This window comes from Pagrus pagrus (assembly GCF_965226575.1).
Source record: "Pagrus pagrus genome assembly, chromosome: 22".
Classification (NCBI taxonomy): Eukaryota; Metazoa; Chordata; class Actinopteri; order Spariformes; family Sparidae; genus Pagrus; species Pagrus pagrus.
Window position 1 is genome coordinate 7,248,700 of NC_140204.1, and position 18,980 is coordinate 7,267,679.

Sequence of the window (18,980 nt, forward strand, 5' to 3'; positions counted from 1 at the left end):
AGAACAAGTTTTTTTAGTTGTGTGATGTTCGGTATTGAACATAGACTCACTAACAACACTCATTCAGTAAATACGACATCTGTGCAACTTACTGTTTAATGTTCTGTTTGAGTTAAAACTGTACCAGACGGGTGTTTTGAATAATCAGCAAATATAACTTGTTGTGAACTGTTTTTATTGCAACTGTAATTTAATGTAAGAAATACAGAGCCTGAAGTGTGCCGGTTAAATAATTATAGACATCAAAACTGTTTAAATGTAATAAATTAATAGAAAATTAACCTATTTTAAAAAGATACTACAAAATAAATTAAACACAATGGTGAATAGAACTCTAAATTAAAATAACAAAAAAATTGCCAATTAAAACGTAATGTTGACCTGGATAATATGAACAGCCAGAGCTGCAAAAATAACATGCAAGTTATTATATTTTATAATCTCAAGAAATTTTGTCATTATAATTTGTATATTCTGTGGTTTTGCTGCTCTGTTCTGTACATGAGACGTCTGTCACATATCTTTCTGTCCCTGGGGATTCGTCTGATTTAACTTCCTATAAAAAGTTTTTATTTATGTCTTTATCTGCTGACCTGAATCGAGGGTCTAAGGACAAAGGCTGTCATACGCTGTAGAAACAAGTGTTAAGCCCTCTGAGGAAAATTGTAATGTAAGTCCAGCCCACAGAGCAACAGCTGGAGCTCTGATTGGCCAGCTGCTGTGTGTTGGCAGGAGTGTGACTGGTGAGGTGGCACACTGCACACACATCTTCAGTGAAGGACTTTTATGTGAGATGTGTTCAAATACATCATAAAAACACTCTTAAAACTCTCCTAAGCTCCTTGAGTGCTGAAATGAAGTATTTCCAGCAGGGTTACTCTTTACTGTACAGGTGTTTCTGTTATTTTGTCCATGCCCGGTGCCTTGAACCACTGTTGTGTCTGCTTTGATTATGATTTGCATATTTACCTTCATGTTCCTGTGTCTTATTAGACTGCAGCACAAACCTCGAGTGAGAGCAGCTCTACAGTTTGTTCAGCCTGAGCAGACAGTAAGTGAAGTGTGTTTACTCACATTCAGAGCAGCTGCTAAAATCTTTGTGTTGTATTCACTGCACACTCACACATCAGTTTCATCTCACAGAGCAAAGATGCCGTGGAGTCTGTTTCTGCTCATTCTGATGGGTAAGTGCATCAGTGTACCAGCTTTACTGCAGTACTACTGCAGTACTACTGCAGTACTTCTACTGCACGACACACTCACAAACACAACCCAACCCGAGCCCTGTCTGTGATCTCAAGTGCACAAACCACTACAGCTTCACCTGGATTCATAAAGCAGCTTCACTGTTCTCTGTTATTATCACATGAAAGGTGAAACTTCCAAGTGTCTGAGCACAGACTCTCATTTGTAAGTAGGAGGTGTCCTGACTACTTGTGATTTTGCTGCTCTTCTGCTCCATCACTGCAGTGTTTCCTCTGGTTTTAGGTCAGTGTTCCCTCTTCACATGTCAGCTCTATAAATACATCTTTGTTGGGGAGAACAAGACCTGGGAAGAAGCCCAGAAGTACTGTAGAGAGAAGCATACAGACCTGGCCACAGTGTCTGAAAAGACAGACATCGACGAACTCAATCGTCAATCTGCAGAGAAACAAGACAAAGAAGCCTGGATTGGACTGTACAATGAATCAGGAGCAGACACAACTGAATTGAAGTGGCGCTGGTCTCAGGCAGAGATGGAGTACACTGAAAATCAGACAAAATGGAAGGAAGGGGAACCAAATAATGTAGGAGGTAGTGAGTGCTGTGTTGGGATCGAGGCTGAAGAATGGTTCGATTTACCTTGTACATCGGATCATCCATTCATCTGCTACGATGGTAAGAATATGTTGCTAAAACCCAATTTTGTACATTCTGATTTCAGCCTGTGCAACAACACTATATGTTGATGTATCTTTTTAGATTAAAAAACATTAAAAACTAAGTGACTATCTGGGTCGTCAGGGTCAGAAATGATTCCCAAGTCACAAGTATTAAAGCTTAACCTTCAATTTTCATTGTCAGTAAAGATTACACAATGTGTTAATGAGCTTGAGAAGTTGGTAGTGGCTTTATATTTACTGTACAGAAATGAGAGTGAATCAATCCAGAAGAGTTTTTCCCAAAATGTCAAACTGTTCTTTTAAATGATTCACCTTTATATGTATACAGTACCTTACTCTCACATATTTTCATTTGCTTCAAGAATCTCTCTGAATTACACTGAAATCAAGAAAGTTCAACCTGTTCTCTTAACTAAGCAGAGTATTACCTGTAAACATGTTCCTCTGTTTACTCCACAGCAAAGAGCTCATCTCACAAAGTCTATGTGATTGAAGAAAAGAAGACCTGGCTCGACGCCCAAAGTTACTGCAGAGAGAATCACACAGACCTGATCAGTGGAAGAGAACAGTTGGAAGACAGAAACCTAACCAGTGAGCTTCAGAACAAGACAGGATATCATTGGATCGGCCTGTTCAGAGACACCTGGAGGTGGTCTGATGGGAGTAGTTCCTATTACAGACCCTGGATTCAAATCTTTAGTGACGATAAGCAAGACAGTAGGAAGAAATGTGCTATGCTGGATAAAGACGGCAGATGGAAGAATCACGACTGTAACTCAACAAAACCCTTCTTCTGCTACAACGGTGAGTTTTCCAGTTTGGTCAACAGGAATATCACCAGAGACAGTCTGAGGATCTTGTCTGAATTCATATTTTGTGTGTTTGTGTGTGTTTTAATCTCCCTGACAGACAATGTGATCCTGATCCCAGAGAACAAGACCTGGGAGGAGGCCATAAATCACTGCAGAGAGAATCACAACGACCTGATCTCCATCACTGACGCTAAGCAGCAGAGATGGGTCCAGGAGAGAGCCAAGAACGCCTCCAGTTCCCACGTCTGGCTGGGACTGCGCTTCACCTGCATTCTGGAAGCCTGGTTCTGGGTCACTGACGAGAGAGTCGACTATAAGAACTGGGCCTCGGATCTAAATATGGACGACTGCGACATGTCTGGAGCCATGGAGACAGGAGGAGGACACAAGTGGTTCAAAGAGGACGATATGACGGAGTTTAATTTCATCTGCTCTAAGTCTTAAAACCCTCCCTTTTATTCATTTACTCACTTTGTTTTGGTGGTGTGTTAATTTTAAACAGCTTACATTATTATACTGTGTGTTTTCTGGGTTTACTGAATGGCATTCTGGGAAATGTAGGAATAGACAGGTATAACTGCAGGTTGAGGGGAGATGTGCAGGATTTCTGTGGGTGTGTACAAGTGAATAATCATTAATATGAAGTAACGATGCAAACATATTTTTCTGTCATTTGTATACGTCACATATTTTGTTGTAAGTGTGGATTTTCTTTTCTTTCTTTCCTTTCTGAGGTTTAAAACATGAAGCTTTCTCTCACATCAGTGAGCTCATTTACTTACAAGAGACAATAGAGACAACAAGTTTTGTGTGTGTGTGTTTTATGTTTTGGTTTCAAAATCATATTAGCGTGTGTTATAGTTGGAGATTTGTTGTTGAATAAAATGTTAAACCAGGTGGTTGTGTCTTTGTTCACAGGCTTTCTTTTAAACATTTAACAGGACGTTTTTCATTCAATATTTACTTCACTTGCACCAAATCTGAGACTGAGAAGACATACGGAATAATATGGGAGATTAAAAGTGACAATTAAAAACAAATCAAACTAATATATTAAGAAGAAAGTAACACACATTTTGATGTATGTATTTCATGTGCTATATTGAAATAGAGATTTGTTCAACAGTTTAGATTCAGAGCTTTGTCTTTAATAACTAAATGAATTATTTTAGTGACATGAAGTTTGCCATATTACAGTTTTTTCCAATTGCTAAAACACAATTTTGCAAACTAGGCTGGTTTCATCAAATAACACAATTCACAAAACCACACGCCCAAACTGCAAAATACCTCATATATCCTGCAAAATGAAGCACTGCAACCAAAACTACGTATAGCATTATCAAAATCAAACTTTTGCACCATATGGCACACACTTCATTCAAAATACCAGATTTTTGTTTAGCCAACTACACACTGTTGGGCATAATGAAAAGCACTCTCATCTTTAGTATGCTTTGCCATAATACTAAAATAGTTCAAATTGTAGCAACACATGCACAGCAGATATACTGCATTGGAGTGAACACAAATATGCTCACAAAACAGTAAACTGAAAAAGAAAATTGTGGAAAAAATATAGAAAAAAAAGAGGCAAGAAAAATAATTAGGCAGCATCTTGCCGGACAGCTGGGTCTGGCCACAACGCCTCGTCCACATCACAGGCAATATCTTCCCTCGCCAGACAACGAGGGAAGAAGCGCCTACAGTGCCTTATCCATCGCTACAATTGTTTGGCTAGGTGGCACATATATCGGCCAATTAGCTCATGTAGTGTCGTTTTGAATGGCAGTGTTTTGAAATGGCAAACATGTGACTTTATGTCAGATTGTTGCGTCTTATGCAGAAAACCGTGTTCAGTGCATTTAAGAAGCGTCATTTTGAATTGCAAAATGTGTGTAAAGCAGAAAATGTGTTTAAAGTTTTCGAGACTTGAGAGGTTTTGCTCTCTGTGTGTCAGTTTAAATGTTTGTGCTATGCATGTCATTTTAGTGTGCTAGCAATTGGAAAAAACTGTAAAAAGCAAACGCGCAATGTCACTCGGACAATAAATCTGTAGCCAAAATCAAACATACATTTAAAAAAAGAAAAAACTGAAATAAGAAGTTTGAGGAAATATTTATTCTGTGACTGTGTCTTTGAATGTGTTGCTGTCTTTTGTATGGAGCCGACTTTTGGGTTTTGGGGTTTAATTGTGTTTGATGACATGAAGGATAAAGTATGGAAGCTTTATGTGACGTCACCAAACTGTTGTGTTGTGACTGAACGTTTATTTATACTTTCAGCAAAAACCCTTAAAATGCAACAACGTGACAAACCGTAATGTTAAAGTAGACAAGGTGTGTGTGTGTTTGTTTGTGTGTGTGTGTGTGTGTGCCTGTGTGAGTTTGTGTGTGTGTGTTTGTCTGTGTGTGTCTCTGTGTGTGTGTGTGCCTGTGTGTGTTTGTCTGTGTGTGTTTCTGTGTGTGTGTGTGTTTCTGTGTGTGTGTGTCTTTGAGTGTGTGTGTGTGTGTCTTTGTGAGAGTTTGTGTGTGTGTGTTTGTCTGTGTGTGTTTCTGTGTGTGTGTGTCTTTGAGTGTGTGTGTGTGTGTGTGTCTGTCTCTGTGTGAGTTTGTGTGTGTGTGTTTGCCTGTGTGCGTGAGTGAGTGAGTGTGTGTGCGTGTGTGTATGTGTGTGTGAGTTTGTCTGTGTGTGAGTTTGTGTGTGTGTGTATGTAAGAGAGTTTGTCTTTTTGTCTGTGTGTGTTTCTGTGTGTGCGTGTCTTTGAGTGTGTGTGTGTGTGTGTCTCTGTGTGAGTTTGTGTGTGTGTGTTTGTCTGTGTGTTTGTCTCTGTGTGTGTGTGTTTGTCTGTGTGCGTGAGTGTGTGTATGTTTGTGGGTCTGTCTGTGTGAGTGTGTGTGTGTGTGTGTGTGTGTGTGTACATTACAGTCCTTGTTTCCATTGTATTAGCACACCTCTCTCCTACAGGAACAACAAGGGATCCTTGTCAACAACGGACAGTTTCCCAGTAGTGATAAAGATCTGAGCCCTTGTTATTTTAATATTAAAATTCAGACTTAAATTTAGCTCCCATAGCGCGACAGGGTTCATTTAGTGCTGTGAGCCGTCTCCATCAGCACAGAAGGAAGAGACGTCAGAGCAGAGTGAAGCTGAGGAGAGCAGGAGGTGAAGAGGTGAGTTAACACTGCATCATGTCTAATCAATTCATTCTGAATTTAGGGTTCTCAGGTGATTCAGAACAAGTTTTTTTAGTTGTGTGATGTTCGGTTTTGAACACAGACTCACTAACAACACTCATTCAGTAAATACGACATCTGTGCAACTTACTGTTTAATGTTCTGTTTTTGTTAAAACTGTACCAGAGGGGTGTTTTGAATTAATCAGCAAATATAACTTGTTGTGAACTGTTTTTATTGCAACTGTAATTTAATGTAAGAAATACAGGGCCTGAAGTGTGCTGGTTAAATTATTATAGACATCAAAACTGTTAAAATGTAATAGAGTGATAAGAAATGAACCTTTTTAAGAAGCTATTACAACTTATATTAAACAAAATGGTGAATAGAACTCAAAGTGATAACAATAACAACAAATTATTAAATTTGTCAATTACAACATAATGTTAACATGGATAAAACGAACAGCCAGAGCTGCAAAAAAAACATGCAAGTCATAACAAACTAACGCTTAATATTATATTTTATAATCTAAAGAGATGTTGTCACTGTAATTTGTATATTCTGTGGTTTTGCTGCTCTGTTCTGTACATGAGACGTCTGTCACATATCTTTCTCTCCCTGAGGATTCGTCCGAGTTAAATTCCTATAAAAAGTTTTTATTTATGTCTTTATCTGCTGACCTGAATCGAGGGTCTAAGGACAAAGGCTGTCATACGCTGTAGAAACAAGTGTTAAGCCCTCTGAGGAAAATTGTAATATATGATTTTAGGCAATATTAAATAAAAATATATAAATGTCCATATTTTATGTTTAAAGCAAATTAATAATTGGTAATTCCATTTATCTGCCTTTTATATTCAATCTCTCAAGTTTTGTGCCTCCTGCTTTAGTGTTCACAGTTTCCTGTCCGAATGGCTTTAATTTGAAGTTGAAGCGTAGAAGCAACGCTCCACCTAAGAATGAACGTAAGTCCAGCCCACAGAGCAACAGCTGGAGCTCTGATTGGCCAGCTGCTGTGTGTTGTGCTGAAATGAAGTATTTCCAGCAGGGTTACTCTTTACTGTACAGGTGTTTCTGTTATTTTGTCCATGCCCGGTGCCTTGAACCACTGTTGTGTCTGCTTTGATTATGATTTGCATATTTCCCTTCTTGTTCCTGTGTCTTATTAGACTGCAGCACAAACCTTGAGTGAGAGCAGCTCTACAGTTTGTTCAGCCTGAGCAGACAGTAAGTGATGTGTGTTTACTCACATTCAGAGCAGCTGCTAAGATCTTTGTGTTTTATTCACTGCACACTCACACATCAGTTTCATCTCACAGAGCAAAGATGCCGTGGAGTCTGTTTCTGCTCATTCTGATGGGTAAGTGCATCAGTGTACCAGCTTTACTGCAGTACTACTGCAGTACTACTGCAGTACTTCTACTGCACAACACACTCACAAACACAACTGAAGAGCTGGAACTGCAGTTTAAGTGTTTATTCTCACTGACAAGGTATTTCAGGCTCTTATTTCACTCTCTCTTCATATTTTACTCTCTAAACCTTTGAAAGTTGACCAAAACACAAAACTCAGACAGGTTCCATTCATAAGAAGCGACACTGCAAAGAACGTTTTTTAAAGTTAGACAAAGAAGATTAACAGTGACATTGCTGCTCTTCTGCTCCATCACTGCAGTGTTTCCTCTGGTTTTAGGTCAGTGTTCCCTCTTCACATGTCAACTCTATGAATACCACTTCATTAAGGAGAAAAAGACCTGGGAAGAAGCCCAGAATTACTGTAGAGAGAATTATACAGACCTGGCCACAGTGTATGACAAGACAGACATCGACGAACTCGTTCATTCTACAAATAAACCAGCCAAAGAAGCCTGGATTGGACTGTACTACAAACCAGGAAAAGACAAAACTGAACGGATGTGGCGCTGGTCTCAGGCAGAGATGGAGTACACTAAGGAGCAGGCAAAATGGTCAGATGGAGAACCAAATAATTACAATGGCAGTGAGTACTGTGTGGGGATCAAGGCTGACACAAAGGAATGGGTTGATTTAGATTGTGCGTCGGATCATCCATTTATCTGCTACGATGGTAAGAATATGTTGCTAAAACCCAATTTTGTACATTCTGATTTCAGCCTGTGTAACAACACTATATGTTGATGTATCTTTTTAGATTAAAAAACATTAAAAACTAAGTGACTTTCTCTATACAACATATTTTCATTTGCTTCAAGAATCTCTCTGAATTACACTGAAATCAAGAAAATTCAATCTGTTCTCTTAACTAAGCAGAGTATTACCTGTAAACATGTTCCTCTGTTTACTCCACAGCAAACAAATCTGACAAATTCTATGTGATTGAAGAAAAGAAGACCTGTCTCGACGCCCAAAGTTACTGCAGAGAGAAACACACAGACCTGATCAGTGGAGGAGAACAGTTGGAAGACAGAAACCTAACCAGTGAGCTTCAGAACAAGCCAGGATTTTATTGGATCGGCCTGTTCAGAGACACCTGGAGGTGGTCTGATGGGAGTAGTTCCTATTTCAGACCCTGGATTCAAACCTTTCATGACGATAAGCGAGGCAGATCCAAGAAATGTGCTACGCTGGATAAAGACGGCACATGGAAGAATCACGACTGTGACTCGAAAAAACCCTTCTTCTGCTACAACGGTGAGTTTTCCAGTTTGGTCAACAGGAATATCACCGGAGACAGTCTCAGGATCTGTCTGAATTCATATTTGTGTGTTTGTGTGCGTTTTAATTTCCATGACAGACAATGTGATCCTGATCCAAGAGAACAAGACCTGGGAGGAGGCCATAAATCACTGCAGAGAGAAGCACAACGACCTGATCTCCATCACTGACGCTAAGCAGCAGAGATGGGTCCAGGAGAGAGCCAAGAACGCCTCCAGTTCCCACGTCTGGCTGGGACTGCGCTTCACCTGCATTCTGGAAGCCTGGTTCTGGGTCACTGACCAGAGAGTCGACTATAAGAACTGGGCCTCGGATCTAAATATGGACGACTGCGACATGTCTGGAGCCATGGAGACAGGAGGGGGACACAAGTGGTTCAAAGAGGACGATATGAGGGAGTTTAATTTCATCTGCTCTAAGTTTTGAAGCCTTTCTGTTTTCTGGTGGTGTATTTCTCTTAAACAAGCGTCTCTGGGTTTATTCAGCTTGAGACAAAGTCAGTTACAAAGTGCTGCAGGATTGCTGAAGATGTTTATAATCTAAAGTGTGAAAATCTGAAGTTATGATTCAAAAATGCTTTGCTGTTTCTAAAAGCAGGAACATGTGAATGACTCTCTTGACTGCTGGATGCCGAACATGACAGCCAACAACAAGCAGGGATCATTTGTTTTTCCTTGAAGTTGATTTTTCTCTTAAAGTGTGGATCTTTTAGCATCATTATATCATGTTTATCATTAGTAAAGTATATCATAGTTATGTTTTTACTTCCATCTGTGTGGTATAATCACTGTTGAATAAGTTATATTTATATTTGCTCAAAGTTCAGTTAAGATCTGGTGATGGTAATAATATGGAAACTCATATTTCTGTTACAATCTCATTTTTGTGTAAACATTTAATTTGCTTCATTTATTCCAAATAAAGTGTTAAACGGTGGAGAGCTCCTCTTTTTTCACACTAAAACTGTTGTTTTGTCCATGTGACCCACTACTGCAGAGACCTGGCTCCACTTCCTGACAGTTATGTGTCTCCCCCTGCAGGCTACATGAAGAACAGTGGAGGAGACAGTACTCAGATACTTTACTTAAGTAAAAGTTCCAATACAACTTATAAAAATAATGCATAACAAGTAAAAGCCCTGCATTAAAGTTCAACTGTTGTACAGTAGTATTACCAGAAAAATACACTTGCAGTAGCAAAAGTAAAGGTACACAATCTGTAGGAAAACATATATATATATACATATATATATATATATATATATATATATATATATTTAAATCTGACATTTCAAGCCTAAACTGGTTCCCTGGAGTTTTGACATTTTTCTTGTCACTTTGGGATATTTAGTAATATATGATTAATCACATTTCCATATAATATAATAGCCTATGTGTTTTGTCATATTGTTTATTTTATGTGAACAAACAATTGCGTGTTCTGATGCTGAATAAAATGTGGTGGTTCTGTGACATGTTTCAACGTTAAACATTTCCATAGGTGATTTCTAATTTGGTGGTGAAAATGCAGAATACCATTTGGCATGAAAGGACTTCTTAAAGAAAACCATTACAGTAGAACTTAACAAAGAGCAATGATAGAAAATAAATTAAAAACATACCTGAGTCTAAAATTGGTTTCAATGAAATTGCTGCATGTTTAACTCGAAATAAAATTATTTCATTGGGTCTCATTCTTAAAAGGTTCACTTTGTATTTTGGGATCATGTTTTTATGCGTCCACCTGTAGAGTCGAATTTGTTTCACAACTTTATGATTTATGAAAAGATAAAGAAAAAGTGCCTCATCAAAGCAGTTCTTAATCTTTCCAATGAAGTGATCAGGCAGGTATGACTGGCATATAATCATCATGGTTGACGTGATCCGTTTGTTTCCTTATGAACCAGTCTCCACTGATCATAACGATGAGCTTCTTTTAAGTCTACATCCTCATTCCATCATGGCACGACTATTTTTCCTCCATGTTATATCACTCATTCCTTTCAACCGCAGACATACTATGAAAGATGTCCTGCTCACTGTTTTCCTTGTTCATAAAAACCTCTGATGACTCTCACAGTGTAACATTTACATGATAATTATGAGACTAGACTCTCTTAAGTACTGTATCATCAGATGATTTCAGTTGTTATCGGCCTACACTGTACCACATTATGTGCACGCACAGTTTACACTCCTTCTGCATAATTAAATGGCTGTTTTTCTTACGCTTGGACGTAAACACATCCGTAACAATTTTTTTATTCTGTCTAATGGGCTGCAATTTTATGTTTTACAATTCCCTGCTACAGTGCCAAACTTTAAATCACCGACTTCCTTGACCCCAAGAGTTATTTTTTGTTACTATACTATTAAATTACCTGACCATATTGACAGTCATGGCAATGCAAGTGTGCCAAGCAAACACTCATCTTTTTAAACTATTCACGCCAATCTAATCAAGCAGTTATAACGTTAGATAGCTTATGAAGCTGAGCTAAACATGTTTGCTAACCGTCCATAGGTGATAACGTTAACCTTCACAACAGACTAACTGACCAAACCGAAGTTGTCGATCCAGCGCCCTTTATTTTTATCATATGATTCTGCAGATCTTGCATTAGGCGAGTCTTTTGTTTGGGCCTTGTGTGAAGTCAAAGGTGATGACAACCAGCACAGCAGCACAGTTTTGAGCTGTGTGGCAGTGCGCTTGTGGATCAGGATGGAGGGGAATGAAGGTCAGCTCGCCACACTAAAACAAAGATTGTTCACGAGTCCCAGATCGTGAGTTCAAGCCGAGACCCAAGTCTTTTGAGTTAGAGTCCATGTCAAGTCTCAAGACTCTCTGTGTAGCGCAGACTCGAGTCCCCATCTCTGGCATATGACCTGAGAATGCATCGACAGATGACACACAATCAGAACAGATGGAGTCACACAATCAACCCTAACTTCTCATGTGCAGATGCAAAAAAAAGACATGAGTTGCATTTAAAACTTTGACAGTCGCCTGTGAGAAGGGTAAGTATACACTAGACAGGAAAATCGTCTCTTTGTCTACCGATCATCTGATTGACAAGGGACATTCCCTAAACGACATGTGAGAAACTTCTGACTGCATCCGTGTTGTGACGAATGAGCTGCCCTGTGTCAGATAAGTAGAGCTGCTCAGCCAGTTCTTGCACAGTAGCTCTAATTTTGCAGATGGGTGTTGAGGTTAAGAACCTATCCTATCTGTAAAAAGATGGTTGCCAAGACGGTTTTCCTTCTTGCTTTGTTCGGAGTTGCATCTTCCAAACTCCCACATGATCGGAAATGTGACCCGGAACCAACAAAGGACACGCCGACTCATTGCTCAAATTACAAAAACATATTATACCTTAATGATCACCAGGCAAAAATTGAAGAGAAACAAAGGATGCTGGAAGAAAAGATTAGTGCACTGGAAGTGAAGACCGGGAAGATAACAGGGCTGGAAACCTCAAGTGCACTGAAGGATCTTGAAAAGATGAAAACACAGCTGCAGAAACACAAAGTTGACATCGCCAGCCTGAAGAGAGAGGTTCGAGATCTGGTCAAACACAGGCAAAGAGTAGGGGGAAACTTCAGTGAGATTGAAAAGAAACTCAATGCTACCGAGAAGCAGTTGAGGGACAAAACAGCCAAGCTTGAAAATCTGGAGACTGAAACTGAAGTTGCGTTCAATGGCACGCAGAGACTCCTGAATCTATACAAGAATGAACTTTCCAACCTGACCACGACGGCCCAGAAGCTTGAAGTCAAAGTCGAAGCCCGTCTGGATTCCACGAAGACGGAACTTGATGCTAAACTGAAGAAAATACAAAACAAAAATGAAGGTAATTTTAAAATCAATATTATATAATCTACGTACCAACGTATATGTGTGTATAATAACATGCATTGATTTTTTTTTGCATGTTTTGTTGCTTTCTATGTATGTGCCAACATCCTCTAATCTAAATACATACTCCGATAATGCTCTGACTGTTTGTGTTTCAAGCCTTCAGCACAAAACTGAATGAACAAAAAGCTAAAGTTGATGAATTTAAGGGGGAAGCTGACAGAAAGTTCAGGAGTATTGACACACAGCTGAAAACACAAAAAACTACAGTGGGCAAGCAGAAGGCTGACATCGACTCTCTGAAGAGCAACACTGCAGGTACGTGTTAAAGTTATACATTACCATATAAGCTAAATATTTAAGTGACTGTTCCTGTCCCTCAGTTAATACTTTGCAAACTCAACACTAAAAATAACCACTTTAATAAGTGATGGGCTGTTTAGGCGTCCATGTTGCTGCTTTTCTTTCATCATAACAGTGGAATGATTTTTTTAAATGATTTCTGTTGATAGGAATTAAAACCAGACTGGGGTCAGCTGAGGTAAAACTTGCTGAACAAAATACACTGAAGAAAGCACTGAACAAGCTTACAGCAGACGGTAAGGGCAGAGAAACAATATCTACTCGACATTCCCAGATGCTATACTGTACACGCACTAAAATTAACCAGTGTTTTCTTTATCTTCTTTAGCTAACGCCAAGGTGGCATTTTCTGCTACTATAATCGCATCATATAATGTGTTCACTGGACCTGGCAGCAGTCACAGGAAAACTCTGATTTTCAACAGAGTTTTCACAAACATTGGCAAAGCTTACAACTCTAAAACAGGTATGTTCCACACTGACCCTTCAGAGAACTGACCGATGACAGAGACAAATGTTAAAACGTGTCTTTAGCAAAATCTCAAAAAAAAAAAAAATCAACCCACTTCTTTTTTTCCCTCATTTACCTCTTTCGCAGGCATCTTCACTGCTCCACGGAAAGGGGTTTACCACTTTTCATTCATGACTTTTGGCTACTGCTACTACACTTCAGGAGCCATCCTGGTGAAGAACGGCCATTACCAAGTGAGCACATGGGAATTCAAAGGACCAGATACAAGCGACACCACCAGCAACACAGTAATTCTGGAGCTGAATGTCGGAGAGACTGTCAGCATCATCCTGTGGCAAGGTGGAAAAGTACACTCAAGTGTCTTCAGCGGGTTCCTTGTCTTCCCAACATCGTAGATTTCTAGGAGACGTTTTTATTTCAGGACACTTTTTGTCTTGTTTATTTACTCATCTTAGCAATGTTTCATGTGAAGTGTAAAAAATCTTAAGAATGAGGTCACTTCTTAAGATATCTTGTTGAAATAATCAGGATTCTCACAATCAGACATCGAATAGAAATGCTTAATGCTCTCCCTGAAGAGGAAAAGCTGTTTGTTGATTTTCATTTTTTATTTCTCATTATATGATGATTTAAAGGCTATTCTTGGAATGGGATGATTTGTACTTTAGAGATATTTGACCGCAATGTAATCTTGCTTTGTCAAATTATGTTATTTTAACCACTACATTGGTATTTTTGGGGATTTTGTATGTACATTGGACAAATAACCAGAAGTATACACTGTATATTAGAAAAACTGAGCAATAAAACTACAGTCAACATTTGTAATGTTTATTATTTGTGGAAGTCATTAGATTATATTCAACCTATATTTCCATATACTGTACATTAACATTTATGTGTCACAGCAAAAAGAAAAAGACATGCAGAGATTCATATAAATGGCATACTACTGATAAATGATTTAAAAGTAATTTAATTTTTTATATATGTGGCGCAGGGGGCACTAAGGGGGGAAGCTGAACGCCACCACCTTGGGACTTGCAACCCCAAGAAATCTTTGAACCTCTGAGGAAATAGAAAAGGACACAGGCTCGTTACTGAATGGGCAGAGACGCGAGTTATAAAGTAAATTTAATGTTTATTTTAAATAATAATCAAAATAATCAATGTAGACAGACAGGGGTTGGAACTGCTGAGGTGGGAAGAAAAGGTTAATGAGCAAATGAAAAACTCTTAAAATCAGTAAGGTGAATGAAATTACTTTATTACAATTATCTTTTAAAAAGGCCTCAGTATGAAATATTAAAGAGAATCAGTGTACTTAATTAGTGTAGTAAAATTCAGTCCAACCACAACTATGAAAAAAGAAAACTAAGCTGAGGCCATATGTGGAGCGGCAGACTACACAGCCACCACTACTCACCTTCAGTGCAGCACAGCAAACCTCACAGCAAAATGGTGCAGTCTATAGTGTATACCCGTGTGTTTACTCGCATACAAAAGGAGAAGGGACCTCACCACGGGTGCTTAGCCTCCCAACAACTGCTTAGGAATAACTAAATAAATGGTCAGAAAACAACAAGTAATCAGATAAACCAGACATAAACACAGAAAGCACTCTGGTAAGGGGCAAAGAGGGATTCCTCACATGGACAGCCGCTTCAAACAAAGACAGTCCATTATAATACACATGTCAGGTGGGAATATGCATTTAAAGAAAAGGGTTTTTCCAGCATACCTGGGACACCAAACACTGCCAGCCACAGCAGAGACAGAGGAAGAACAATGGCACACAGGTGCCTTATCACTTGGCCCTGATTAGGGAATTTGTTGGGGGAGGAGTTGAGTCAAGGATGCATTCACCAGCACTACACCTTGCTCTGTACTTAGGGGAGTATACCCCACCACATAGTATTTGGTGAGTAATTTTGATCTTACTCTTTAGTGTCTGGTATGAAACAAAAAATATCTATAATACATCTCTGACAATACAACATACTTTTAGCTGAACTACATTTGTTAATAGTAAATTAAATATGCACACTAAAGATGTTTGTTTCTAAAAATGATCATCTTGACCAGTCAGTTTTTAAAGTCTTAAGTGTTGGGGCAACCAGAGCAGGCAGGCCCGTATGTCAGTAACAGCCCCAGGCAGTCTGCCCATGTTCTCCCATCGCTGTGTGCTGGGATCGAAACGGTGGACCAGTCCAGACTCGCTGTAATCTTCCTGGCAGTATCCTCCCAGTACATAGATCTTACCCTCCAGGACAGCCGAGGCTGCACCCACATGAGGCACAGACAGTGATGTGAAAGCAGTCCAGGCATCGGCCACAGGATCATACGCTTCACAGGTTTGTTGGTCAGTGTAAAACTTCCTCAGGTTACACACACCGCCAGCGACGTAAAAACGGCCTCGCAGGGGCTCCATGCAGTGCTGGGCTCGGTCATGGGTCATGTCTGCCAGGTAGGTGGTTCCTCTCTCTGGGTGGTACAGGAACAAGGAAACCAGACATTCATATTTACAGTTGAAACCACCAGAGATGAAGATTCCTCCATCTGTGACAGTGACAGCATATCCACTCAGAGCCTGATCCAGGGACTGGACGAAACTGAGAAAAATAAAAAAAAAGGCATCAGACAGGAACGTAGTGAAGGGTTAAACAAAGTGCCATCTAAGGGTTAAACAAAGTGCCATCTCACTGTGCAAATCAGTGCATAGTCTTGGAATAAGCATAAAGGATGTAGTATGCATGTGGGATTATGAGTAGAATTGGGGGATAGGGATTGGGTCAAAAGAAGGAGAGCTCAGAATAATGGCTGGAAACTAAGTGTAAGCCAGCTGACAGCAAGAAGACCTCAATCTAGGATCTTCGTTTCAACCTTCACTTGTGGTCGTAAACTCAAATTATGGATACAAGCGGCCAAAACTGTTTTCGTCGCTAGGGTGGCTGTGCTCAAATTTAGAGATAGGGTGAGACGCAGAGCAGAACCACTGCTCCATCCCATCAAAAGACAGTTTAGGTTAGTTGGGCATCTAATTCGAATGCCTCCTCACTGCCTCCAGTTAGAGGTTTTCTGGACACGTCCAGCTGGGACGGGGCCTTGGGATAGACCTAGAACCCACCTGAGGGATTACATATCTCATCTCATCCTGGGATTGCCTCGGTATCCCCCAGCAGCAGCTGGAAAGTGTTTCTGGGGAGAGGGGTGTCTGGAAATACCCTGTTTAGTCTGCTACCACCACGACCAAAACGTGGATAAGTAGAAGTAAATAAATGGATGGATAGATGGTTTTAATCACTTTTTTGTTCCTCTATCCAAACACTGCTGCAAAAAGGTGCATTATATTACATACAGTAATAGAGAGAATTACACCGCTCATCTTACCTCCACGAGTCAGTATCTGGGTTGTACATCTCGACACTGTCTATGTTGGTGTTAATCTCCTTGTCTCCACCAATGGCATAAAGATGTTCCTTGTGTACCACCACTGAGAAGTTACTTCTGAACTCCTGCATGTCAGCCAGCCTCTTCCAGCTGTTCTGCACAGGGTCAAAACTGGCATGTGGGCAGCGAAGGTAAAGGCAAAGATGGAAGAGGTGAGAGTTGTGCATCTGTGTGACTATCTGAGTTATTGATAGTGAGAAGGGATATTTGTGTACTTACCTGTAGGCGGATTTCATTATGTCATCCTTGGTGTAGAAGTAGCATCCTCCAACCACATACAACCTTCCTCCCATTGCTGCTACCCCATGCCTGAACTTTGGCTTGTCTGGCATTTCACCCAACCTCCTCCACTCCATGTCCTTCACTAACCCTGTACCACTGCGTAAGGAGTTTGCAAACCACAGTTCCCTGCTTGCTATGCGCCGACCCGCATCTGGGTTCAGCTGGTCTCCCCCGACCAGAACCAGAGCATCTTTGGGATGCCGGACCCGGCACTGATCCTGAGTTTTTGGTAGGCTGAAACCAAATTCCTTGAGAGCTGAACCATAGAGATCCACATCCTTGTTTCCGAAGCACTCCATGCGCAGATTAATGGCCCTGACCTCTCTGAACTCTCGAAAGGTCATGAGAGTGAACCGGACTCCAGTCATCAACATGCCAGCCTGTCCCAATCTCTCGTCAGGATCAGCCTCAACCCAGGATGATACAGCTCGAAATACAGCCAACTCTGAGGGCACGCACAGACCATCACAGCGGAGGATGTCCAGAAGCTTCTCTGCTGGTAAGTCTTGAAACTTTGCAGTGGCTGACACCTCCCAGAAGTTCCTCAGTACAAAGTCATTAGCTTCCTCAAGGAGTTGTGACATCCCATAGGCTTCAGCAAAAGATGCCACATCCAAGCATGAGCTTGCGTCCATTTCCTGTCTCATGAAGTCAAGGCAAAGCGAGAGGGCAGGCTGGAACTGAAGCTGGAGGGCCGTGCAGGTGATCTCAAAAACACAATCCCAGCTAAGCTGAAGGGAACCACTGTAAGAGCTGTTAATCAGAGCCTCTAACTCAGAAGCTAAAAGAAAGGGAAGGGAAACACAGTTCTGATGGGACTCTCTCATCCCGCAGGTGAACATGCCACGGAAGTAGTCACTGCTCGCCGCCAGGATAACTCTGTGGACTGGAGACGGACAAAAGAAGAGTTCAATTTCTGACTGCTAACAAATCATCAACAAACATGACAAAATGTTGGTGTCCTGGGAAAGAAGGGTCGGACAAGATATCCAAGATTGCCATAATAGAAAAACCTAATGTCTACTAACCATGGAATGAAGCACCGTCCACATCCAGAATCACATCACACCCCACTCTATCTGCCCACAGATGTTTAATGGACTGAAGAGTAATCCTCAGCTGTTCTTGAGAAGGGATCTTTCGCGCTTCCTTCTTCGGACTTCCAACTTCCTTCACTCTCTCCTCTTTGTTGCAGAGATCCAGTAATCTAGGGACCCCCAGTGCTTGAGCTGCAGCCTTAATCAAGGACATGTTGTCTTTGTTTAAAGACAATACAGCTCCAGTGTACGCAAACTCCACAACTGCCTGCAGCCCAACATGATCAACATCAGGACCCAGAGTCACTGACCTCCTTTGGACTTTTACATCCTTATCATTGTTCGATCTCTTTCCACTTCCATCCCTCAGTTTCTCTTGGATGAAAGAGCTGACAGCAGCTAGGATAGGAGAGTGTACATGAAAGCTGCTCTCACTATTGGTGGTCAGAGTCAGGTCCGTGAGAAGAGATGAATCCAAGAATTCCCTCAGGGCCGAGAACACTTCTTCAGGGTAGGTTTCACTCCAGTATGTGTGGACAAGTCCTTCATGTCCAAATGCCTCCTCGCTCATTTGCACCCCAAATTCTTCCTGACGGGTACCACTCATCCCGACATCTGACCCCTCTTTCTTACCCCTTGCACTCATCAGCCCCATCCTGGAGTCATTGTAAGCTACGATCCTCCTCAGCTCGCGGTTGTCCTGTTCTATTCCTTCTTCTCCGCCATCTTCTATCGCTCTTTTCCGCCTCTCCTTCTCTCGCCTCCATCGCTCTTCCCACTCCAATGGCAGGTAACGCCTGGTGAACTCCATGACAGTGGCTAGGCTTAACCTCACAGTCTTTTCTTGATGAATTTACTAGTTTTTATCATATTTACTTCATCTGCCTGCACCAATCTTTCTTTCCCCCCTAAATCCCCTATCTCTCTCAGACCTCTCTTCACTGCATAAA

At 40.7% G+C, this 18,980-nt stretch overlaps 4 protein-coding genes across 5 annotated transcripts; 3 read left to right on the forward strand and 1 right to left on the reverse strand.

Moving 5' to 3' along the window:
* Nucleotides 1-991: 991 nt before the first annotated feature.
* On the forward strand, nucleotides 992-2,569 carry LOC311251235 (L-selectin-like; the record flags this gene model as incomplete). The annotated part of the gene is made up of 4 exons (XM_084343613.1): nucleotides 992-1,051; nucleotides 1,144-1,184; nucleotides 1,489-1,878; nucleotides 2,343-2,569. Coding segments are annotated over exons 2-4 (651 nt in total), but the record flags the coding sequence as incomplete, so codon positions are not given.
* Nucleotides 2,570-2,576: 7 nt separating this feature from the next.
* On the forward strand, nucleotides 2,577-3,550 carry LOC311251093 (snaclec 7-like). Its single transcript, XM_084343377.1, has 2 exons — nucleotides 2,577-2,687; nucleotides 2,793-3,550. Exons 1-2 carry the CDS (start codon nucleotides 2,618-2,620, stop codon nucleotides 3,137-3,139), a joined length of 417 nt encoding a protein of 138 aa, XP_084199503.1. The 5' UTR covers nucleotides 2,577-2,617; the 3' UTR covers nucleotides 3,140-3,550.
* Nucleotides 3,551-7,812: 4,262 nt separating this feature from the next.
* LOC311251236 (secretory phospholipase A2 receptor-like) lies at nucleotides 7,813-9,398 on the forward strand (the record flags this gene model as incomplete). Its single annotated transcript, XM_084343614.1, has 3 exons — nucleotides 7,813-7,960; nucleotides 8,203-8,544; nucleotides 8,648-9,398. 3 exons carry the CDS (start codon nucleotides 7,813-7,815, stop codon nucleotides 8,992-8,994), a joined length of 837 nt encoding a protein of 278 aa, XP_084199740.1. The 3' UTR covers nucleotides 8,995-9,398.
* Nucleotides 9,399-14,348: 4,950 nt separating this feature from the next.
* Nucleotides 14,349-18,900, reverse strand: LOC311251075 (kelch-like protein 33). 2 transcript variants are annotated; one of them, XM_084343352.1, is made up of 4 exons: nucleotides 18,022-18,900; nucleotides 16,931-17,879; nucleotides 16,652-16,822; nucleotides 14,349-15,873 (listed from the first exon to the last, which is right to left on the reverse strand). In XM_084343352.1, exons 1-4 carry the CDS (start codon nucleotides 18,839-18,841, stop codon nucleotides 15,354-15,356), a joined length of 2,460 nt encoding a protein of 819 aa, XP_084199478.1. In that variant the 5' UTR covers nucleotides 18,842-18,900; the 3' UTR covers nucleotides 14,349-15,353. The 2 variants fall into 2 exon arrangements, with proteins under 2 accessions (XP_084199478.1, XP_084199479.1); XM_084343353.1 differs by having other exon boundaries at nucleotides 15,570-15,745.
* Nucleotides 18,901-18,980: the final 80 nt, after the last annotated feature.